The 26299-nt window shown below is 41.6% G+C and overlaps 1 protein-coding gene across 2 annotated transcripts in view; it reads right to left on the minus strand.

Annotated features, from left to right (window-relative positions):
- MAN2A1 (mannosidase alpha class 2A member 1) overlaps positions 1-26299 on the minus strand; it is a 222225-nt gene that overhangs the window by 190030 nt on the left and 5896 nt on the right. For both annotated transcript variants that reach the window (XM_006270866.4, XM_019484312.2), the window contains exons 2-3: positions 20343-20603; positions 3855-3999 (exon numbers count right to left, since the gene is read on the minus strand). In XM_006270866.4, coding sequence (XP_006270928.1) covers positions 3855-3999; positions 20343-20603 — 406 coding nt within the window. The remainder of the gene's footprint in view (positions 1-3854; positions 4000-20342; positions 20604-26299) is intronic.

Here is a 26299-nt window from a genome sequence, read left to right on the forward strand (position 1 = left end):
GCGAAGATCAAGTGTTGCACCCATTATAATATTAAAGTTATTCATACATTTTCTCCAATTGTTTAAAAACTGCATTTCCACTCATCTTATTGTTCATCTACTGTAATAAATATTCTTAACAGAGTACCACTAAACTGAAAAAATTATGGAGGGAACCCTCAAGTGTAAAAAAATTGAAAACCATTGACAGACACTCAAAGCAGTAAAGGCTTTTCACGCGCTAGTCTTCCTCAAGAATTAAGGCTATTAATATAGCATTCTTTAAAACAAATATAGTAAAAGAATTAGGTTTAAAGTAAAGTTTTAGACATTGCTGAGTCAGATAACTTTCAGTTCAGTTACTGCGATCTACCTTAACTGTAAACCTTCAGTCAGTGTTAACTTTTTAATTCTTGGCATTTCATTTTTGTTTTGGTGAAAATGTTTTGTTTTAAACTCCCATATGTTGAGGTTTGTTTGTTTGTTCTTAAAGAGTACCAATGAAGTAATTTTCAGTGAAATCACACCTAATGAACAGGCAAGTGGGTTTGTGAAAACTGTTATTCTGTTAAATCCAGTGGCCCCTATACCAGGACACATATCTTATAAGTAAAGATGTTTTGGGAGGGGTTTTGAGTAAGAGGTCAGAACTTGAAGACAGAAACAAAATTGCTTTTTTTTTGTGGTCATAAGAACAGAACAGTTCTGCTGCTAACCCAAATACGAATAGATAAAGGATCAACTGAAGGATATAAATATTACAAATCTGTGTGCTGGCACAGAAATTGCATAGAAACTGCACACAGAAAATGTCTATCCATCTTCTAGAAATCTCTTTTAGGCAGAAATCTGATGATCTAGGATATGAAGCATCCTTATTAACTTCAGAGTATACAGAAAGATATTAAAAATCAGAAACCAAGAACTAGCAGTAAAGTACTATCTGTAACTTTATCCATTATATTTAATTCACAGGATCATAGGAATTTAATGTCATTCTTATATTGTAAATGTGTAATTTAAAACAGGCTAAAAAAGCACTACCAAAAAACATCTGACTGTCCCTTTTTACAGAAGAGTGAAATGGCTAGAAGAAAATATATGCAATTCAAATCCCCTACAGAACAGCTTATTCTACAGAGCTTAGGACTGTTTTTTATTCCATTTTATCGTGGGAAGTTAGGGGAAAAAGATATATAGCAAAAGGATATGTCCTAGAAGCTCATAATATGACACATCAATTAATTGATTCCATATATGTTTTGTGTTTTTTATGCAATTGTTACACTGCCTCAAAAGTATATCATGTAAAAAAAATGTAGAGGAAGCATTTTCTGTTGTTTCCAGGTGTCTGGTAATAATTTCAAGATAACTTTTATTGTAGGTTAGTGGTTCTCAATCGCTATATTGCAAAAGGTGCTATGGGTAGGCTACAAGGGCAGATGCAGGGTAAATTAGCTGACCTCCCTAGCAAAATATTCCTAGAGTACCAGAAAGCAATGGGCTGAGATGCTGGAGACCTCTAAATGTGTCGCCTCCAAACTGGAAGCAGCTAAACTGGCACTGCTATTTTAAATGTTAAAAGTTTACAAAAATATTTCATAGAGGAATTAAACCTGGAAAACCCCATCTGAGGAAAGGTTTACTCATGTCCATTGTTGCATTCAACAGGAAAATACTAAGTAGTATTCTCGCTAACTCAAAGCCCATGTATGTTTACAAGCCAAAAGCAACAGGACCAACATCTCAGGACTTCACACAGGAACGTTTTAAGTTATACCAATATTATAGCCTACGGTGACATGCATTTTGGAATAAGGGTTGCTTTTAGTTTACACTCCTTCCACAGCAAAATACAAGAAGAACAAGGTGTCAACATAGCTAGCAGCCTAGGGTTTAACACAGTAAATATTCATAGGCCAGATCCAGCTGGAAGAAGTTAGGTTGCAATTCCCTGCTTGAGAAAAAGTGTATAGCAAACAAGGTTTGTTCAGCAGGGCACATCTCTACCCATACCCTCCCCACCCCAGTTTACCAAAACTCTTATTCTAAAATACACATGGAACTGGTGAGCCGTACTAGTATAACTGTATTGGTTTGAATTTACGTTTAGTTTATGGCAGTATAACATTAGCATGAGATAAGCCTCAATTTGCTCCCATGCTCACTATTTTTTTTAAATCCCAACTGTAGGAACTGAATCAGTGTTATCATTGACACTAGCAGTATTGATGGCTCCTGTATAGGCATCTTGTCAGCTACCATCACATCCTGTCATTTAATACACCTTACTGAAAATACTTTAAATAGTGGTGGCAACTAATGGGCATTCTTAACTTAACCCCAAGGCCAGAAGTTTTTAAAAAGGCTAAAGATGAATCTTATACCAAATTCCCCAGGAAAACGTTTTCTTGAAAACAAGTCTTTCTTCCCTCTTTCAAGTAATCCAAAATGAGCACTAGACATTTAGGTTGGAGCAACCACAATCCCACACTGTTATTAGACACACTGAGCACAGACCTGCTGAGGAGAAATCTTAACTGCAGCACACATTTTAATTGATATACGTATATCATAACTGCATAATATTATGTTAATCCCATTTTTTTGCCTATTTCTTACAGTATAACAAAGATCAGTTATCTGCATATATCAGTTATGCATGAAATGGTTTATGCACTTAAGTGCTCTGCTTTATAATGTAAATGCTATAAAACTGCATAATTATCAAAACTGACTACAACCCATCAGTTTCAAGGCTTCTAGGCTACATACAAACATTTAAAAAGCCAGAAGCGGAATCAATCTAAGTCATGCGGTTTTCTACAAACAGTAGTGAACAGAATACACGTTCACCCTTTGGTGGGGAAAACAAATTTTAGACTGGGATCCACCACTTTTAAACCAATCTGTGTGCCAAGCTTCTGTTCTGTTATGGGTACAGACCAGTTTCCAATCACTTATACTGGTAAAAGTGTACTGTCTGTATCTGGCCCTAAACCAGTCTTGAACTGACTAGGTTCTGTCAAATTCAAGGCTTCTAGTAAAAGCCTAAAGAGCCTTGGAGAAACAATGTAAGGCGTTTCAATGCGGTATGAAAAAGCTTGGCCTACCCCACTCCTGTAATTAACCAGCATTGTTTACACTGAGTTCAACTATGAGTATAATCAAGGTAAGTGCACAGCCATTTTTCAATCCTGAAATGATACAAGTAAATGGAGTACACTACGCATTAAAATTTCCTTTTGCATTTATTGCACTGTTTTAAAGTGGAAAACCTTATTGATCTGTGCAATTACGATTTCAGTGTCATTAGAAATGTTTACTCAGGTCTCAGGGTAGAGAGGAAAGCTATGGTTATCCACTGAAAGCATGAGCAATAAAGAGGCAAAAGTTTAAATGTAGATTCCACAGTTTAAATGTCCTCCAAATATGTGGCCTATTAAATATTTACTGGCAGTTTTAAAAAGTCAACACAATTCTAGAAGTGGAAAGCTTTCTTGATAATATGTTCAAATATAAAATTCTTATTTAATTGCAGCAAGGAATATAGCTGTGCTTGATTTAATCATGGCGAGTATCTAAAACTTCCAAACAATCCAATGTAAAATGCCAGCACTCAAGCACTGATACAGATATATGATTAAATGAAAAGTGCAACTTTAAGCATGTCAGTAGTTCCTCAAAGTCAATGGGAGTGTTCATTAAGCTTACAGTTACATAGTGCCCAAGTGTTTTACTGGTTCTAGACCTAACACAGTAGGCAATGCAATTAATCAAAATATATATCCAAATACTAGAAGAAGTTGACAATATTATATTGTAACTCAAGCTGCTAGATGCTTAGATTTCAAAACTACATGGCAGCACATTACCTGGATCATTATGCGAGTGTGGTACAACAAAAACTTGAAGAGGTTCACTGTCCCATTCATTCTCATTATATGTGATATCAAATCCTTGTTTCCAAACCCCACCATCTGGGTTATCGAAAGGAAGAATGTCATAAACATCCAACATCTAAAAAGGATAAAAAAGAATAAACAACATGAATTCACAAAGAGAGTATGATGAATAATTCTGCATGTCAAAACTCTGCTGAGTTCACTAAAACCCAACAATAACATTGAATCATGTTGGTTTTGGTTTGGTTTTTTTAAAGTTTTAAATGGGCAAATAGAGGCAAGCAAACACCTTACCAGGACAGTCACCTTGGTGCCTAGAGACCAACCAAGATTGAAGGCTCATTATACTAAGCACTGTGTGGAGGGTGAAGGAGAGGGAAGTTAGTGAACGCTCCCTGCTTTGAAGCACTGGCAATTAGGGATGTAAATATGATTTAAAAAATTATCTATTTGACCTGCTCTAATTTCAATGATTAAACAGTTAACCAATAACATAGCAGTGCAGACACAGCTGCTGCTGGGAGCGGTTCCCAGACCTTTGGGGGTGGGGGGGTTGGAAGGAGGCAGTGGCAAGCCCTGCCAGACAACAAAGTCCACAAGAAGCTGTGGGTGGCAGCAGTAGGCAAAGGGTTTTCCCAGCCCACTACAGCCACTGGCACACAATGAGGAAGGGAGCGGCTGTGAACAAGCAGCTAATTGCTTAATTAACAAGTCATTAGACCATCCACCGTTTTCCTCTTTAACCTCATCAGCTATGGGTACTATTCCCCCCCCTTGCCCCACCCCTATTCCTCACCCCCCACCCCCGCCACTCCTCCCTCCCTCCCTCCTGCCTGCCCTGCTGCCTTCCAGTTCCTGAGACTGAGCCACTTCTCTCTCTTCTTCACCAGACTGCGCCCCACAATAAACATTAACTGGTAATGTATTACTGGTATATATAGTTTGCTTAAACATTTAGCCTTTCACATCCCTACTGGCAATCTAAATTGACAATACAAGCAGTAGGAAAAAAGGGATATAACAGGAGTAAAAGAATGGCAGTAAAAGTGTGGCATGAAATGATATGGCAATTTTTTTTCTGGAAAGGATCCCTAAGATGGGGTTCACTACAGGAAAAGGCAAAGGAAGAGAGATGAGGTAGAAGAGGATGGCAAGGTAGATGAGATGGGGAAAGGGTGGCAAGTAAGAAGCAAGTGTGGACTGACACACATGTTCCCAGAGAGCAGGCAAAAGTGCTTTCCCAGAGAAAGCATGACTTTGAGGTCAGTGATTAGGACGCTCACATTTGAGATCTAGGTTCCAACACAAAAATCATGAAATGTAGGACTGAAGTGCTCAAAAGACTTTCACCTGCACTGAGACAGACTAGACCATCCCCCCCAAACGTTTTCTTCATTCCAACAGAGGAGGCTATGTACCCCTCTGTTCAATATATCACACCTATATTGCCTGAAAACACCAGCTGTCATATGGAGAAAACGAATGAAGAATCAATTTGATAACTCTCAGCTCTGCTAAATTTCCGTTGAGGAGCACACAACTGTATCTGTCATTACTTACAAAACAGAAGGGCATATGTTCCTTTGAAGATCACTTCTAGGCATGCCAATCACAATAAAGAAACTCAAACCTACTGTAAGAAATGGATAGTTGAAATATCATCAGCCAAATGAATAAATATAGTAATAAAAAACTCTTTTGTGCAGTTGCATCAACCACACTTGCAGGCATTACATCAGTTAGTTTCCAAAGAGGGCCGTCTTCTCTTCTTCTCTCATATATATTTCCCCCTCTACACATCATTAATGTATCAGAACCACACAACTGCTTTACTGTTGACGCTAGACAGGTCCTCAAAATGGATGCGTGGGTGTGGTGCAAACATGAGGAGGTGGTCAGCAGTCTGTAGTACATCACCGCACTCACATATTGGCCTATCCTTTAACTTAATCTTATAGAGTGTGGCATAAACGCGTCCAGCTCCAGAGCAAACCCTGCTTAGCTTAATCCTTAAATTGCGGGGGAGCTCGTACCACCCCCCAAAGAGAGGGATGAAATATTAAAAATACCATCAAATACAACATACTAAGATAAAACATCACCAATATTTTTAACTTGGATCCAACAGAAACCAGTCAAATCTCAGAGAAACCAGTTATTGTGATCTGCAAATTATGTTCCACATCTTGTTTCCTGTTTAAAGCAAAAGAGACTACTACCTGTCAGAGAAGTGCAAGTTGATGACTGTAGTGGGAAAAAAAAAGCTTTGTGGTCTAAAAGGAGCATGTAGTATTAGAAAGCCTAAAAAGATTTTCAACAGATGGCATTACTGCCAACTTAAAGAAATTAGCTTCTAGAATGGGAGTAGAAAGTGGGTATAATTGACAAGTTTGCACTGTGGACAGACAGAGAACTTGGAGACACCTATACTTCTGAAAGTTTATGATACCAGGTTGAAAGACACCAACAGAAAGTGTTATGAGCATCAACCTGAGGAAACAGATATGCTTAACCCACCCAACAATAAATATTTCAGTACATATACAAAGTATGTCAAACATGAGACCATCCAAAGAAGACAAATCATCACTGAGGGTTCAACATTAAGAAAGAATAGAAAGAACAACAGAATATATAGTTTGTATAGTCTTCTGGGAGCAAAAAATACACGACTGAACAGGATTCTGAAAACAGCAAGCAAAGTCTCATCATTTGATATATGTTAATGCTAATAAAGCGGCTTCAGGTGACACTTCTGGATTACTGAAGATTTCAGTGATCCCAAAGGAGCTGACAAAGATCAAAGTACAAATGGTATCCTGAGGCCCTTCCTATCTCACAAGTAAGGGAAGAAAAAGAGGTAAACTATCTGCCAAGTGCTGTGAAGTACAAGATTTCCTTTTGTGGCATACTGAGCCACACTGTACGGGAAGAGAAGGCTTTACCATTTGAATGACCTCCAGCTCAGTAGAGGTGAATCAATCTTCCTGACAACAGAACAGCTAGATTAGTCAAAAGAACATTAAAGATGTCATCATCATGTGCGATTCCCTGGGAGGATAGTCTTCTAATCTGAGCAACGTTTCTTTACCACTGTTCAGGGTTATGTGAATGCCGGACAATTTTTGCTGCTGAAAAAGGAAGGTTCAGTTTTAAGTGCAACTGTTCTCATTACTGAAGCTGTTAGCCTAACCACACCACCTTTTTAGGTTTCACGGAGAAAGCCTGAGGCTCAGCTATGAACTCCTGGAGCAGCTGATCAATGCTTGCTTATCTTGTCAATCCTCCTACACCTTAATTAGATACATAAGCAGACACAACCAAAAGTAGTGTTCATGTCCAGGTTTGTTGGAAACAACTCATTCTGAAAGACAGACCAACTAAACCAGGGGTGTCTAAGATACAGCCCACAGTTTGGATGCAACCCACAAAGCCCTATCATCTGCCCACAGTGCTACTTGTGTGTCTTAGACAAGCATGTGCTGGCCCCAACCCTAGCCCCACATTCTGAAGGCACATGAAGACTCTCTGGCACAGGCTGTACATGGTACAGGGCTGGAGCTGGTATGTGCTGACATAGCGTACAGGGCCAGTTTGGAGTACATGCTGCATGTGGCACCTGCACCAGACTAATCCTGCATGCTAGATCCTGGACTGGTCTGGATCAAGCCCACAGACTGGCTGCATATGCCAGATCCAGCATGCAGATCTGGTCTGGCACAGGCACCACATGCAGCACATGCTCCAAACTGGCCCCATACACCATATGTATGTAATGTGTACCTAAAGCAGCCTCACGTGCCACATGCCACATACAGTGAACAGGACCTGAGCTGCCACATATGCTGCAAGCAGCAAACAGGGCCAGTCCAAGGCATGCAATGCATGCCGTGCTTGCCCTAGACCTGCCCTGCTTACTGGTTCTGGCATGTGGGGCTGGCCTGCAGACCCAATTTGGCCTACAGACTGGGCCCATTCCCCTCACTTAGCCCCCAAGGACAGATAAGTTTGATATACTTGAACCAGAGGTATTATTGGCTTTCATTTTGGCTGCATTCATGTCTAGGCTTGAACTGTACATTGTTTTCATCAACTCGCGTAGGTCCTTCTCCACACATTCAAGGTGAGAACCAAACAGAACTGCATCATCAACAAACAAGAGCAGTAATTTTGTATGCTCTGGAAAAGGAATATGTTTGGAAGCCAAATGAATGATCAATTTGTCTGAATACATAATCCATTAAAAAACAGATAGGAGGCAAGGACATCACCCTGCGGGAAACTTATCATCCCAAGAACCTGTTCAATGGTCAAGTTGTTACCACACCAGAGATGGAATTCTTGTGACACTGCAGATCTGTTTCTTGTTTACAGCTCTTCTGCAAGTGTAATGTCTTCTAGTCAAAGCCAGACCTCTGCAAGGCAGAAGAGGAAGGATTATGACAATAAAGGATGTAGTACCTGCTACAGATCCCTTTATCTCCTTCTACAGCCTTACATAGCCAAAACAGACAGGCCATCATTAAATAAAAACAGGCTTGATGCATGTAATAACTCAAATAAATGGCAAATCAAGGTAGGAACTTCTCTGGACAGCATTTGTAGTTGCTATTGCTCTCTCTCTTTTTTTTTTTTTTTTTTTTTGTAGCTAGGGTCAGGAGAGACCTGAACAGATCATCTAGCCTGACCCCCTGCCACAGGCAGCAATGAATGCTGGGTTCACAAGACCCCAGACAGGTGATCATCCAACCTCCTCTTGAATATGCCCAAGGTGGGGGCGAGGACCACTTCCCTGGGAAGTTGGTTCCAGATTTTGGCCACCCTAACTGTAAAATATTGCCTTCTGATCTCTAACCTAAACCTACTCTCCATCAGCTTATGACCATTGTTCCTTGCCACCCCAGGTGATGCTGGGGAGAAAAGAGCTCTGCCTATTTGCTGTGGATCCCCCCTGATGAGCTTGTAGGCAGCCACCAGGTCCCCCCTCAGCCTCCTCTTGCTGAGGCTGAACAGGTTCAGGTCCCTCAGTCTCTCCTCATAGGGCCTGTCCTGCTGCCCTCTCACCAAGCGGGTGGCCCTCCTCTGAACCCTCTCCAGGCTGGCCACATCCCTTTTGAAGTGCGGTGCCCAGTACTGGATGCAGTACTCCAACTGCGACCTGACCAAAGTCACATAGAGGGGGAGTACCACCTCTCTGGACCGGCTTGAGATGCACCTTTGGATGCATGACAAGGTATGGTTGGCCTTGCTGGCTACAGTCTGGCACTGGCGGCTCATATCCATCTTGGAGTCAATAATGACTTCATGATCCCTTTCCGCCTCTGTGCTTTCAAGAAGGGAACTCCCCAGCCTGCATGTATGCTGTGGCTTCCTTCTCCCAAGGTGCAGCACCCTGCATTTGTCTACATTGAACCCCATCCTATTCTCGTCTGCCCACTTTTGTAGTCTGTCTAAATGGTCAATGCCATAATAATTATAATCTTCATTTCTTCAAGGCTTGCCTGACATGATCTCCATAAACTGAAGATATGAGTAAGCTTTCTTTAAAAACCATGGTCAACAACCCACTTCCAAGTGTAGCTTGCATATATGGACTCGCTAATGGTTCAGCTGTTATCAGTTGAAGCCAATTTCTAAACATTTGCAAGGCTTATTCCGCAAATCCTTCCTACAATGTTTTCCATTTACATGTAGATTTTAATGCCAGGTTGGAAATGGACCTGCTAAAAAGTTTTCAAAAATAAAAGGGGCTATTTCATAACATCACTGCCACCATGTCACTAACTGGTCATTCTCTGAACAAACTTAGGTGCTTGTGATGTGTACATTAAGGAAGTTATAGACCTGAAAGACTCCATAAAAAATAATAATTGAATCACATCTTATACAGTAGAAAATAACAAAAACTGCAGAACCTACAGTACAGGTGAACTGGGGTCAGATCAATGAATACAGAGTATCTACATGACTTTCTTTCATATCTACCTTGAAGGAAGATACTTCCTACTTTAACTGGCCACGGTTCTTAGATGAAGAAACTACACAAGAACTCCCAATTATAAACAACTTCTTGATAGCTAAAAAATAATCACATCCAAGATTTTGTTGTCAACACAGTCAAAAGATGTAGCTTGTTAACTGTTGGGTACAGCCAAGAGGTCTGCTCCATCACAGGTGAGAAAAAAATAGAAAATCTGCAAGCTGACAGCAATCAGCAAAGTCAGCCAAGATATTGCAGAACAGCAGAATACATGAGAAGTTTTCTGCCTGAATATACATTTTATGAAAGCTTATTAACATAAGAAAAAGGTGTGGAGGGGTGTGTGTGCGCGTGCGAGTATGTAAAGCATCCCCTGCCCAAAACTGACTCCAGCCCAACTACTTAGGCACTGCAGGACAAGAGTTTGAAACTAACAAAACTTCTCCTAGGTCATGAATCTCTGACCCACCAAACTACAGCACACTGACCTGCTAAGTGCTAATCCCTATAAAGGAGGTCAGGCTAGTATGGACAGTTATTATAGCACTAGCCAATTGACCCGGCAGGAATGAGCGAGGGAGCAGGGGGGTGGGGGGAAGCAGGCAGGGACAGAGCCCTATGTTCATCCGTCCCTCCTATCTGGGGCCACAACCCCCCTGCCGCTTGGCATCCCAGTCCGCTCCCCCCTTCCCTGCCACGGCAGTGGGCGGAAGGGGCCTGGGCCCAATGCGGGGGAGGGCTGGGCCCGAGGGTGGGGAGAAGCTGGCCGGCCGCAGTGGGGGTGGTGGGATGGGAGGGGGATCAGTGACCCGGAACAATGTGGGCAAGGAGGTCCGCTCCTCCCCTCTCCCCCCGCCACTGCAGCACAGCCAATCCTCCCCCCGCTGCGGCCATATTAGTCTGCTCTGCAGCATCCTGACCCCACTCCCCTCTAAGCTCCTGCCACCACATCAAAGGTGGCAACCCCATTTCCACCTCTCCTCTGCTCCATTGTCGTTGCCTGCAGGTAGCAAGGCAGGGGGGAGTGGCCTCACCCCCCCGCCCCCCATTCTGTCCGCTCCATTGCCAGCACCTCCACGGAGCAGAGCGGGGAGGACAGGGGGCGCAAGGTCAGCTGTGCTGACCTCCCCCCACCCATCCCCTGTGTCCCTACTATCATGGCAGCACTCCACCAAGCCACCACCTCCTGTCCGAATGCTGTATTTGCAGCGAGTGTTTCAGTCAGCCAATCAGAGTGCAAATAAAGTGTGACGGGCAGATGGGCAGCAACTTATATAATATTAAAATTCCTCTTCTGTCGCTACCATTGAAGATCAAGCCAGATGATGTTAAAAATAAACAAATCCTTTGTCATCCCTTAGCAGCCCTTTGGTTCTGCTAAGAACCAATCAAACTGGACTGCTGAAGCACAAAAGTACGCGTGAGTTTGTCCCACTGGGTGTGGAGTCCACTCAAAGGTACTAAAGAAACAGCCGCCTTTGGTCATGACTTGTTTAGATTTCTCAAAAGTATTTCAACTCCATTGACCACTATCAGAGGGGGGGGTTTATATTTTCTCAGTACAAGAGTTCAAAACCTAGATCCAGAGTTTAAGAGGTAAACAGGAAAAATGCATAAACATATCTCCAGCTAAAGTTATCATTAAAATTTAATAATTCAATGTGTCAAGGAATGTGAAGAGTAGAAAAATTTAATTGCCTTCATACCAATGCTAGAAGCCTAGGTTTTAAGCAAAAGTAGCAGAGATATTCATTTATTAAAATATTTTTTTCATCATTAGTGAAACCAGGCAAAAAGACTCAAATGATCAGAATATTAAAAAAAAAAAAAAAAAATATCACAGCCATTATATGCAAACAGAGTATGGTCCCACTGGACAACATATATACTTGATGCCTTAAAATGGTCAATTTCCCAAATCAGAAGACAATTATTAATTAAAATTTGAGAAGGGGGAAGGAAAGAGAAAGAGAGAGCATTGAGAATTAAGATTTAATAGACACCTTGAAAAATAAAAACAAATCCTACCACAACCCTAAATTCCATAATCCTAAAGTCCCTGTTTTTAGTGGGGAGGGGGTGGGGGGAGAGGAACAGGACATTCACAGAAGTACAACCACATCTTTTTCCTTGGGGTGTGCCAACTATCAGAACTTTGCCTAACACACTATTTTATCAATACAGCTCCATATGCTTAAGTTTTATAGTGCATATTAGGGGTGCACCAATAAAGATTTTTTGGGCCGATACCGATGGCCAATTAACGAACCATATCAGCCGATACCGATCCAATTGCTGATACACAGCCTGGCAACTTGGAGAGCAACATCCAGCTGGTAAGGCTGTTGGGGGGGGGGGGAGGAGGGAGCGTGGGGCAGATCAAGGGCCCCGCGGTGAGGGAGGGAGCGGGGCTGGCGCTGCCCTGCCAGGGCAGGGCGCAGGACAAAGCTGCGAGCGGCTCATCCAGGGGGCAGATCCTGCCACTACACGCATCTCCAGGGGAGCCATGGCGAATGTCTGCCCCCCAGATCTGTGTGCATGGCAAGGCTGCACTGCTGCTGTGGGCTGGGGCTGGCACTGGGCTCTTCCTGGCAGGGGGTTTGGGCCAGGGCTGCACTCGGGGCAGCCAGCAGTGGTGCTGGGAGGGCTATGGCTATAGTTATCCCAGAACTCACTGTAGCCCCCCTCTCAGCGCAGCCCCAGCTGCATTCCCTTCCTTATGACACGGGCCTCAATCTGCCCCCCTGCCCCTCCCCACAAAAGACTTACCAGCCGGATGCTGCTCTCCAAGATGCTGGGCTGGCCACATGCATGCTGCAACTGTGTGCATTCATGTGAGTTTTATCAAAGACATTATCAGCCACATCAGCCAAAAAAAGCCAATTGCCAATTGTCCAATGGCAGGCTTTCACCCCAAAACCCTGCCCATATCTGGGGTAGAGGCGTGTCTCTATCGTTCTATGTTTTTGTCAGTCTCTGATGCTCATTGCCTCTTCTATGCTGTTTCTCTTTTTTTTTTTCTTTTCCTTTCTTATGCTGTCTTCCACACGAAGACAGTTTTAGCACCTCAGCTAATGGGCCAAAGTCCACCGCGATGTCTTCCTGGACTCTCCCACACACCCACGATTTCTCCTGCCATTACTTGTTGTTACAGGAGATAGAATGCTGATGTGGTGTGGATTTTGATTCTTTCGCTCTCGAAATCTGTTTTAGTGTAGTGAGGGCTCCACCAACCCCTACACCCTCACCCGTTCCATTGGGTGTTAATTCAGCAGTCTAGACCAGTGCTTTTCAAACTATCTGATGTGGCAGACCAGCAATTTTTTTCCAGTGGGCCAGAGACCGGTGTCCAGTTCAGCCGGTGGCAGCAACTGCATGTAACAGCACTACACAAATGCATGACCGGCTGTTTCTTTCTCTTTCCTCACTTCACACAACGTGGTATCACCTGGAGTGTTGGAACGTACGAACTGTGGTGCTATGACATATCAATGTTATGCTTCTGAAAATATATTTCTTTCTTTCCTGGCAACTCGCTGCAGGCCGGTTGGTCCGCGGACCACCACTTTGAGAAGCACTGGTTTAGACATTCTGCTTCCGAGCAGTACAAAATGCTCTGTGGGTCTCTAGGTCTGGCCAATCAATAGCTCCGATGGGCCTGGTTGTACTTCACCCGGTTTGGAGCCCTGCACAGATCTGCCATTAATCCTAGCCAGTTCTTTTACTGACCTATTGTTCCGATAGTTGCAAACGCACTATCTATCTGGGATGACTTCCCTCTCACTCTAATGAAAAGGAAAACGAAAACAAACTGGTACTGCTCTGCCCTCATATTCCCAACTTTATGGTACCCTTTTCCTTCACCCCTGCTATTAGGGTCTTTACGGTACCCTCTAACTGCCCCCCCAGCTGTTTCAGTTTCTCTCCGGGCATTTCTTTCAAGGTTCTCTCCCTTGGCAGCTCCCTCCACAGAGCTGGTTTTCTTAAACCCGATCTCCATTGCTTTCTCAGTGCCTTCGGCTATCCCTGCCATCTCTCTGCCTGAGTCAGCCACTTCCGGTTTCTGGTGTTCCTCTTTTGTCTGCCCTGGGTCTCCTTTTTTCCTGGAGTTCCGGCTGACTCCCCCTCCCCTCCTGAAACACTGGGTGAAGAATCAGCCCTGTGGAGTTCTTTGCAATTCAGGTGGGACCAATTTACTTCCCTGGGGCTCTTCTCTTTCCTCACACTGATGTCAATTTTCCTTTTTATCAGTGCCGATACAATATGGACCAATATATCTGTGCACCTCTAGTGCATATACATGCATATTTGAGGAATTTGTATATAATGATAATGTTAATGCATAGAAGACATACATTTGCATTTTGAAGGATAATATATTACTTTTCAAGGGCTTAAAAAAAAAACAAACTTTGCTTTTCATTATGCATGCTTCTAATGCATTCACAATCCTGGACATTACTTTTGCAAACTTCCAATATGGTCATTTCTAGCTGAAAAGCCCCATAATATTGCCCAACATATAATGTAGATAAAGCTAATCGGGTTTGCCCATCAGCCTCTTCCACTCAGATGCAGTCCTCCCCACAGATAGACTTCCAACACTTTGAAGCTCACAAGGCTTCCTTTGCTTTTCTTCAGTCTAACAGGGTTATTGGAAAGTTCATATAACTTTGTGTACTCTCACGTACACCTGATGCCCCACACAGTACTACAACAGTAAACTCAGTAAGACAGATTGCCTCAGTGGAGAAACCGCAGTACTGTTTATGTGAGATTTTCCTTTTCATTACTCTAACGTTATTTGAGAGCTTTCAGTTGGTGCTAGATGTTTATTGCTAATAACGCCAAAAGATAAATCTAAAAGAGTATTATTATGGCAATAGATTGCAGCTGATGCTATGTTTACAACCAATGGTAAAATTATTTTGTCAACTACATGGATAGCAAGCTCCACATGAAAAAAAATTCCAGATCCAGCAACATGTGAAGACTAGCAGCCAACTGCCTCCCAAGACAGGAATTTTGAACCTGGGCGCCGTGGCTCCCTGACTCTGAATTCTTTGCAACAAATGAATAGAGCAATTCTTCTTTCTTTACTCAACAAATGAGCATAAACTAAGAGCTGACATTTTCCATGGGGTGTCTAGTATAAAAGTTAAGAACTAGTCCTAAGTGAAGAAAAAAGTGAAAGCATACAAACTCTTCTGAACAGAAGTCTAGTTCTTCTTTACTGCTGACCTCTGTAGAGGTATGGTGTTCAGCAATAATATTCAGAATAGATTAAATAATCCATCTTTTCTTGTACCTCAGACAAATACCGTTTCAAATCGGCATAGTCTAGATTAATCAACTGTAAGAAAACCTATCTTGACATATTTTACAACTCTGAGGACATTTACACTGACATTGGAAAAAGTCCCATTTGGATTGCTGTAGACCAAGTTAAGGAGGTTGAAGAGAAACTGAACTCTGCTCCACACGATACCATCCAAAGAAAGAGAGACAAGCTGCAAAGACTTTTGAAGGAAAATCTTTCTATGAAGAATTATTTGTATGGTATTGGCCTGGAACTAGTACTAGCTATCCTGGCTGCTGGTTCCTGTTTTCAAGTTTTGCCCTGTAACATCCATATATCCTAGCCAGGGGTGGGCAAAATGCAGCCCATGGGCCAGGCCATTCTATCCAGCCCACGGGGCCCCTCAAAAATTTAGAAAATTAATATTTATCTGCCCCTAGCTGTCTGTCATGCGGCCTTCAATGGCTTGCCAAAACTCAGTAAGCCACCCCCTGCCCAAAATAATTGCTCTCCCCTGTCCTAAGCTCTCTCTCTCAGTGTACAAACTCATCCTGACTGAGAAGCACCAAAGTAAATGCTGAAAAACTTGGAAAAAATACTGGTTACATATTGTAAATCAAATTATTTTGCAAGGAAATAAAAGGTGATAATGTAAGTATATTCTTAAAATGTATACAAATGTGTTTTGGACTAATTTTTTACTAGTTACAAGGATGACTACTGAAATGAAAACTTTTACATTAATTTTTATGGTTCATTTTCTAGGTTTTAAATATACTGTAATGAGGTTTAAAGTGCACATGTAGCAAGCTACCCAGCCTGCTGGCATCTGCAGGCAGGTTCTGCTCCATAAGAAGCCACTCAGCTAGTCCTCCCCAATAACTCACAGTCTTTAGGCAGCAAACAAGCAAACAAATAAACAAAGCAAAATGCTTCTGCCCCGGGTATGAGGAGGGGAGTCTTTTGTCTCTGGCCCAGGAACAGCAGTCTATCTCCTCTTTGTAGTAAGCTGTTTTGCTCAATGCTTGCTTCCTCCTCTCTTGCTTACTCTTCTGGGAGCCTTTTAAGCTCCTAGCATGACACCCCTGCCTATCCAGCTACTTCCCTAGTTTGTTCTGGAATAGTAGGACACTAAAAAGCAAGTTTTGAAACTGAATACTTTTAAGACTGCAGAGCCAGGCAAACTTATACCCAAGAGTTTTAAAAGAAACGGCCCAAGAACGGTATAAACCATTTATCTTATTATGATATAGGTAACGATAAGGTAGTTAGCCCAACAATCACAGACGAAAATGGAAAGGTTGATACAGTAAAAAGTCATAGGAGGATAATAAAATTAATGCCATTCAACACAGATTTTATCATTAAAAAAGTCTTGTCAAACAAATTCATTAAAAAAAAATTGCAAGTTTAAGTAAGTTGTGTTCACACAGTATATTCACACTTTTCTCAAGCATTTCACTTAGGACATGATACAATAAACATAGTTCAAAAAGTAACAGTAAACGTAGAATCATGATCCAATATGGGCATTTCTAGTGGGGTTCCTCTACAGCAATATTTTCAATCCGAAGTTATATGATATCTTTGTCAAAGATGTAGAAGAATTTAAATAATCACCGATGGAGTTTGCAAACGACAATAATACGCGAAGTGGTAAAGAATAAATGGTAACAAAACACAATCACACCATGGCAGGGGTGATGAAGGTACCCCATGGGTTTGGAAATTTGGTGGCATGACAGTGCTGACAGTGTTGATAGCTGCAGGTTCTGGTGACACAACAATTACCATGTTTACATGAATTGAAGACAACCCTGAATTTAAGATGATCCTCCAATAATTAAATATTAAATTTAATATTAAATTAAATATATATGCATGGGCAACTGGTGCCTCCTGAGTCGGGGGAGTACTTGCCCACCACCAGCCAGTCAGTGATCAGGGAGGGGGCCCCCCGCAGCTGATCACGTGGACCCACCAGTCACATGCGCCAACCTGGAAGTGCTCCCACCTTCTCCCCCATCCATAGCCTAAGTGGGGAACGCTGGCTGTGAGGGGGTGCACCAGAGCTCTCAGGGGGTGCACGTGTACCCCCATGCATACCCTACACGTCTCCACTGTATACATGGAAAATTTATAAATTTGTCATAATTTTCCATTTATAGAATCTAATTATTCAGGGGTTGTCTTTATTTCATCTCCCCCCACCGCTACAAGGGGCAGATGGAGCAGTCAAGCAACGAGGTCAAGCAGCTTGCCCCTTGCTTGTGCCTACCTTCCTGCCACCGCCACAGCCTTAGCTTCCCCTTCCCCCCTGTGCTCCCTCTCCTGCCTCCTCCCCAGCTTCTGCTGTTGCCCTTCCCCCTCCCCCCCCTCCAGCCTCTCTGTCCCCACCCTTCCTCCTCCCCTCCCCACCCCCAACACGTACCCTTGCTCTGTGCCAGGAGGCTCCATCCCCATTCTAACCTCATTCACTGAGCACAGCCCTAGTCTAGCCCACTACTACAAGACTACTAGGGCCATGCTCAATGCCCCAGGCTGCAGCATGCACAAGGCTCGCTGGCACAGAACAAAGGTGGGGAGAAAGGGAAGAGGGGCAGAGGCTGTGGAGGTAGGGAGAAGGGGGGGGGGAAAAGAGGCGACAGTGGGGAGATGACAGGGTGCAGAAGCAAAAGAGGGGAAGAATCAGGCAGCAGTTGTGGCTACGTCTCCAATCACAAAGGTAGAGGCTGGAGCCCAAGCCACAACAGCCACCCGCCCCTGCACTTCCCCTGTACTAAATTCTAAGATGAGGAGCTTTTCCCTCCATGCTAAATAGAGAAAAAAAATCACCTTAGAAGTAAGTACAGTAATGCTACTCATCCCACCCCCAAATGTCCAGACTCATGGGGAGGCCTACAGAGCATGGAATCACGATACATAGCATGGAATCACATCATCTGATCCATCAGGCTGGAAATCTGGTGTTGGGAGGAGTGGCAGCTGCTGGGGCTCCAGAAGCCAGAACAATTAACACTACCACTACCAAATTCTAGCCCTCTGAGCCAGATGACATGGCCCCACACTCCTCATCCAGCCTGCAGATCAGCCCCACCTGGGAGGGGGATGAGGTGGGTACCACTGTATGTGAGCAATCTGTACGAGTTAGCAAGTCTCATTAAAAAAAAACCCTGCATTAACACAGTCAACTGTAAGGTCATATCTTAAAACAAATACTGCAGAATCACACTTGCAGGAGCAGTGATTGTATAACAAAGGGAAGGTCACAGTAGATAACCAAACTGAACATGAAGTTCCAATCTGATGTTATCACCCCATCACTTAAGTCTTTAAAACCAAAATTTTGTGTTAAAATAAATGTTTTGTTAAAAGAATGCCGATATGCTTAAGAGGATCTCTGAATTACTTGGTGAAATTCTATAGCCCTGTAAGAAGTCAGAATAAATTGATCACATCTGGCCTCAAAATTCAATGAATATTTGCAGCTTGGACATCTTTTTAAGACTACAACACTCTTAAAGGCTTCTCTCACCAATCCCCAATGTGGTCATTGACATTTATTTATAACTTCAACAGTTTCTCAATTTTTTTTTTGCATTAAGATAAAGCTTTGAATGCAATATGGATTTTTCATGATGATGCTTGCGTACATTGCTGATTTTGAAAAATGGCTATTTATATATATGCGAAGTAATATTATGATTAACTGCCAACATCCCTAAAGAGCTTATAAACATTTTAATATGATTTTACAAATATTTTCATGTCTGCATTTAGTCCATTTAGAGCCCAACATCTCTCCTTCCTACTGTTAAAACTCTCCCACTTCCAGATGTTTTTCATCTGAGTGATCTAGACTTAACAATTTAAAATCTGCATACAGCAATTATGAACAGTAGTGTAACTAGCAGTGGGTGAGATGGACACCTGCCTCAGGCTCCAAGTTAGGAGGGGTGCCAGAATTACCACCTACCCCAGTGAAGTCCACACCCTGGCAGCATGCACATGCTGAAAACTCCCAAACAGTTCCTGGCTGCTGCTGCTTTAAGAGCAACAGCTGGAGCAGCAGCTACTCGAATGCAACTGATTAGGCATTTCCGATATGGGTATGGCTGGCCTCTCCCCACCCACCACTCTGAGAACCCATGCCTCTCCTCTCCCCTGTCCCTGCTCTTGAAAGCTGTGAACCTCCCCCAGTCCCAACTCTCAGACCGATGCGCTACCCTCCCCTCAGAGGGTTTGAACTGAGCACCAACTCTGCTTCATCTATGAATGCTCATGATATCCACGCCATCCCTCCAAAATAATAATACAGGCATGAGACTTCATGTACCACACAAAGGGTCCTCTCTGTTCTTTAAAACAGTAGCACAATGATAAGTCAAAGATCCTGTGCATATCAAAGGCATCAAAATATTTTTTTCTTTAAAGAGCCTGACTTTCAAAGATGGCAAATCCCCTCAGCATATACTGAAATAAATTGAAGTAATAGATACTTCATGACAAAACAAAAAACAAAAAAAACCTCAACCTAAAACGTTTTGAGGCAATTTTTGAGACGTAAGTATTCAAAAGTGAAAAAGATTTTTTTCCTATCCCCTGTCACACATCTCATCTCCTCTTCCAAAAAATCCACACTCCTCCTTCATCTGTAAAAGCAGCACATAAAAGCAATTTCTGTATTTCCATTTGATTGGTACAATTTATAAAAGTTTGGGAAGGGGAGGAAAAAAAAGAAAGTTAATGTATTAAAATATACTCTTTCCAAAGTATAATCTGTTCTAATGTTTGGCAGTAAATTATCTGAGCTCAAACCATCAGATGGGAGGTTTTATAACCAAATAGAAGCGTTCTACAGAGCTGTCATACCCTGGTTAAATTTTTTGGCAGTATGGCAGGAGTTACCACCACCAAGATATATACCAATAGGGAGAATATGAAGGGAAAGTATCATGAAGTATACTCTTCAGTTAACTGAAACACAATAACCAGTACCAAAAGCAGCTCCATGCTGCCTTGGACTGGAAAGACTTAGTTACAATTAAGATAGTGTACTGGTAGCTGGAGAACTCTCCAGGGAAATTAAAAGTTGATTATAACCAAGGAGCTTAAGGGGAAGATGGCAGGGGATGAAAAATGACCAGGGTAGAATGGTTATTATTCACATGTTTCTTACCTGTACACCCGAATCCTGACTTCCACTTTTTGATGCAAATGAGCAATCCTCAGGATCAACTGCAAGGGAAACTGGAGCAGATGGAAGAAGTTCTAAGAAAGATCCTTGACTGAAATTTATGGCCTCTGGATTTCTTTGACCATCTTTGACCGATTCACTCAGATTGATCACAGAATCTCTTATGTTTGATATAATCTCATTATTTTCTGCCAACAAACGTTCCAAATGGTCTATTTTTTCTTGCAATATTGAAAGCTGGCCCTGTATTAAAAAAAAAAAATCCATTAGTCTCCAAATCATCTCCTTCCAAATCTAGGGGTCTGGAATTCAATTTTTAAATTCTACTGAACCAGTATTTTATAGGGGGAAAATATTAAATATGCCTTTGTTTTGTACATGAACCATAGAATAAAGGAAAGGAAAGTTTCTTAAACTAGTATATAAAAATCTTCTGTGTCTAAAGGAAAAAACAAAACCAAAAAAGGTCTTCTTTTCTTTTATAAACATGACTTCGTTCTACAATATTTAAACAACAACATAAAGAGTCTCAAAGGTCATATTTTGCTTCAAGTACCAAACTGATCACAGCAAATAAATACAAATACATATAGTCAGAAATGTCTGATTTAAACTTAATTTCCCATCATTTTTTTTCTAGCCTTTTCATTTATTGGCATATCTGTAAGTAACTGTGAAAGCCATTTTTTTATGGAATCACTTAAATTCTTAAGTGGGATTAAAATGGGCCATAAGTTTCTACATCTAAAATGGTCTTTCAATGTGAAATGGCAGTTTTATACCTTCTGAATTTTAAATATACACTTAAACAAAAACTGGTACTTGTTTTCTTTGCGTATAAGAAACCCACTAGATAACTGACAAAGAACAGAAAAGGCTAATGAAACAAAAATTGAAAACTGCCTTGTTTAGAAAGGTACAAGAATTGTTCATAGGTCAACATTTTTGCCGAGTAACCTCCTCAATTGCTTAAACAGTATGGCCACTCTCATGCGCTGGGGGCACAGGTACCAGAATCACAATAAAAGGCAATTTAAACTAATAAGTTATTGACCTACCCCAAATATATGCAAAACATAATAATGTTTTACCAAAAAACTTCCACAATATCAACAACAAAGTCTATATATTCAGACTTCTAACACAACACTAAATAAGATAAAAATGTTTAAAAACAACAACTGTATTTTAATGAATCCCTTTTAATGAACCCTTTTATCTGATGCTGTACTAGCATTTATGAATTAAGTGCTCACATTTTAGCAGTACCTTGCTATCTCAACTGTTCAACACACCTGCTATGAAGAGCCATAACCAGGAATTTTGCTCAGTTTTTGCAAGTGCTACTCTTATTTTTATGGTACATTATAAAGCCTCAATGTCCCATAAGATCAGAGGCTTAAATGGCAGAAAGAGCAATTCATTCCTAAAACACTGGTAAAACCATAAGGAGAGTGTTTCCTACCACTATTCTCTTGAGGCATCCCCTTCTCACATCCTTTTTAAGGCCCAAATTATTTTCTTCATTTGTCAAAGTAGTTCAGATTTCTGTATGTCAGTTTGAGGAGGCCTAACTGTACCAAGTCTCTTGTTTAAAATGTGATTAGTAGCATTTTTAAATCCCTTAATATTCCCTTTTTTGTATTTAAAAGAGCTAACGCTTATCCTGATAGACAAAATAACCTTGACACCCTACATAGCCATTTCCATGACATTTAGTCTTTATAACAATCTGTCTTTACAAACCTGTAGATTTGATTTTAAAACTTACTACCTTTTAATTTTAAGGGCTATTGCATATCTGTAATGTGTATTCCTTCAGCCTGTTTAAGTTAATCTAGTAATACCAAATACCAGAATGTAACATAGCTGAACAGACATCTACTTATTGCTTTCCAAACCACTTATAATGTGCCAGCTACTTCATCTTCTCCCAGTATTCTGTTTATTATAATTACATTATATATAATAACAATGACCAACTTTCTATCCTTCCAAATATTTGAGATATTAGAGGCCAGGTTAAATTAACTGGTATATAAGCCACAGCACCTTAAGAAGATAACTAAGATATCTGTAAAGTTTATAACAAAAACAAAACAAAACAAAAAAAAATCAATGCACGTGTGGTAGAATTGTGTGGAAAAATAAGTGTAGTCCCATGCCCTCTGGTGGTACAAAAGCCAAATATATGAAGCCAAAATCTCTGCAGTGTTTTCTTTGCATGTGTGTCTACGCTTGGCACTTTCTCTCTGTTTTGTTTTATCATATGCAGACAAGCAAAAAACAAAAACTGTTTTTATAAATTACATGATATGTAGATTGTCAAGCAACTGGCTAAACCTGCTTTGGATACGGCACGCTGCCCAGTGCCTTGATCTTTTTGACTTCTCATGGAAACTAGCATTTATACAAGGTAATACACCTGCTTCACTACAGGTTCCCTTAAATCACCAGAACTATCATTTATCTAGACAACAGAATGTTGCACAAACCTGTCCTACCTTAGCTATTATGTCTCCACTAACATGAGGTCAGGTCACTGTATAACCTCTATATTCCCCTCCATTCACCATTTTATAACACTGGGAAGTTTTTGATTGATGTTTATTCATTAGTCTGTTTTCTTATAGGAAAAAGGTATAGACAACGTTCCTGTTTGGATTAGTTATATCTTATAAATATGCTTGTCATAGATGTCATGACTCTTAAAACTGCATTAACCACATACCTATTTTTAGGATTTGACTACTGTTTAGCCCTTAACATAATTCATATTATGGCCAACAATCCCCCCAGGCTCTAGCCAATACAAAATACTATTAAAACCTATATCCCTTTGTTTTCTTTAAAAAGTTTAAAGAAACATCCTATTATAACCACCTGTCAAACATACCATTCATTAACTTAGCCTGACCCCAAATACGAAATGGAAACACTATAGCAAAGACCTTAGTCCAGATACAGTGATGCCATATAAGGTATAACCAATAAACTAGTATAATAGGAAATCCCAACACATGCGTGTTGTGTAAATTACCGCCAGTAAATCACTATTGTAGGAAGAATTCTTTTGGGAACATTTTTTCCCAGTTTAACTTTCGCTATTTTTAATGTGAAATTTAAATCCTGCAGCACTGCAACTTAAAAAGATCTATTTTTAGATAAAGTGCTATGATGAGCCTGAAATGGACATGTTACCAGACTGTATTTATTAATTATAAAACACTACCAAAACGTATTTCCTGCATTTTATTTCAAAATGTAATTCTAGTTTAAAACTTCTTGCCCATTCAAAATAATTTCTATACTGAAAGAGAGCACATGTCTGGGCTGAGGTTGCCTGGGCCCAGCCCTGTGTGCCACCTCAGCCTGACCGTAAGCACCTGGATCAGGCTCTGCACCACCTTGGCCCAGCCCAGCATCACCCCTGACCCAAACACTTGATCTAGCACACAGGGCCACTGTATCCAGCCCTCCACACTCCCGACAGGTCTGGAAATTTACCAGTAGGAGAATGGCAATTAGTGCTGCCACTACTACCCCAACGCCAAATTTTCAGGCCCATGGGACAGTTAGGGGCACCAAATCACACAGCTCTGCAGGCTGGGAGTTGAACACCCCTGGTCATTGGTAAGAGACTCTCCTCTGTAGCAGGGGTCATGGCCTTCTACCCAGGACCTCTTGAGCATCATTGACAACATTTTATAGAAGCAGGACATTGGCTGCTGTGGTTCTCCTGATTTACTTGTGACCAGTTAGGGTGTTAGGTCTATGTTGTGTCAGGGTTGACGGAAGTCTTATGTAAAGTTTGGATTATATTTTATGTGGGATGGTTTGGATAGGGATGATCCTGCCTCAGGCCGGGGGTTACAGTGGTTGATCTCTGGAGGTCCTTTCCAGCCCTACTTATCTTACCAATGTACTGAGGGCTAAAATGAACAAGAAATACCCATCCATGCTCACTTCCCTTTCAACAGTCCATGCACCAACTCATTCCCCACCCTACTCATTCAGTCACACAAACAAGCAGGGGGGGCTATTATCTGAAGCCATCAGACTAACCAGCTACTCAACCAGTTCCTTCTGCTCCCTCAGAAACTCTTGAGTCCCAAATTTTCAATCACCAATCTCTCAGGAACCTCTCCCTGGCCTGCTCTACCACTGTACTTCTTGCTAATTGTTCTGCAGCAGGACACAGTCCAACCTACAGCCAAATTCTATCTCTGACCCTTCTTTTCCACCACTGGTTCAGGATCTTCTCTCCAGTAAACTCTGACAGGCACCTTAGCCCAACTGAGGGAAAAAGCCCTGGAAAAGCAATGAAATATGATATTGTTTTGTTCAGGAAGAAAAAAAAAAGTCTTTTGTCTTTAACATTCTGCATAACAACGCAACCTACAGCTGCAACTTTCCTCTCTCATGTGCTTTATAGTCTCTCCCCCTCTCCCCATCTGTTGGCTTGGAAGTAGCATCTTAGGTCATCAAAAGTGGTCAATATATTTAATTAAAAGGTTAAAAAGGGAGGTTTTGGCCTGATGAATGGCCCACAGACTACAAAAAAATTACCAGTAACAGTCTGGTAACATTAACATCAAAGCGCACAGTGGTGGAAAATATTTAATTGCTAGAGACTCCAAATTGAAAGAATGTTTCTAAGCCTTTAGGCAAAAAAATCATCAAGGTATGCCAAGATGTTTTGTTGCCTGGTGACTGATCAGCAAACCAGTGACTGGAAAGGACTAATAAGCCACAAAGGAATGGGGAGAGTTGCAGAATGGGAAGTCTGTCCACCCAAGAAATCTCATGGATCAACTTGAGCTTCTCCAATACAAAAATATTTTAAAATATATTCAACCTAGAGTAAGTGTAAGGGGAGGAGGGAGAGGAATAATTAGGCAAACACAGACTGCTGAACTAAGATACAGAACTTTGTCTTTTCAAGATGCTTCTTCCTGGACAAACAAATGGGCAGGCAGTACCAAGGGCCTTTTGCAAGTACTTTGTATTTAATACAGTCAGGGGTAATACAGTAGGACTATAATCAGTCATCTCAGAGAATGCTTTAATGCAAATGATGAGGTAGAGGGTTGGAGCATAAGAGAAAAGTGCTGCACATAGAGAAATGTGCAACACGATTATGTGTGCATGGCCCTGTATCTGCACGCATAGTTCAGTTTGTAAGCTCAACTCTGAACACACGTAACAGGTTGTTAAAATATATTAACAACCACATCTTTATGTTTGTTACCCCTTCTTAGAACCCATGTATTTGGAGAGCAGAACACAAAAACTGGGCTTCTAACTATGCCCCAAGCCAAGCAAGCAAGCCCATGTCTCATAAATGCAAAAAGTAGCTTGAAAAGATGATCAAAGGGGTTAAGCTAAAACCTAGGCAAGAGCCTGGTTTTATTCTAAACTGAAAACAAATCCCTAAGAGCCCTACTGAAGAAAACTCAGTTCCATATATCAATGAAGTCCCCAACTGGATATTTTTTTTCCACTGGGGGGGGGGGGGAGAAGAAGGGGGGGGGTACCTAAAAAATTCTTCCATAACCCATTGGAAGCAAGGAGTGGGGAGATATGCTACCTGGAGCGGGGAGATTTCTTCCCTGTAGCTGGAGGGTCCAGCATAAGAACAGTAAAGCTAAGGCTAGTTGAGGTACGGAGCAATCCCAGGACAACATCGGTCTATTCCTTGGGACAAGTAGCAGCACAGAGGGGACCAAACTCAGGGCTCTGGAAACCCCACCCTGATCAGGTCTGTGACAACTTTTAAGTCTAATCCTGTTTTATTTATATGCTATCTTTTTTTCAGGGCCATTTTTTTAGACTCTGTTTCTATCTGATGGCTTTTTGTTTGATGGGGGGAGTTTGAGAAAAAAATGGCACAGTCACCTGAGCTCTTTTTAAATAGCTCCCTCAGTAAAAAGGCTGGA

This window comes from Alligator mississippiensis, chromosome 3 (assembly GCF_030867095.1).
Source record: "Alligator mississippiensis isolate rAllMis1 chromosome 3, rAllMis1, whole genome shotgun sequence".
Taxonomy (NCBI): domain Eukaryota; kingdom Metazoa; phylum Chordata; order Crocodylia; family Alligatoridae; genus Alligator; species Alligator mississippiensis.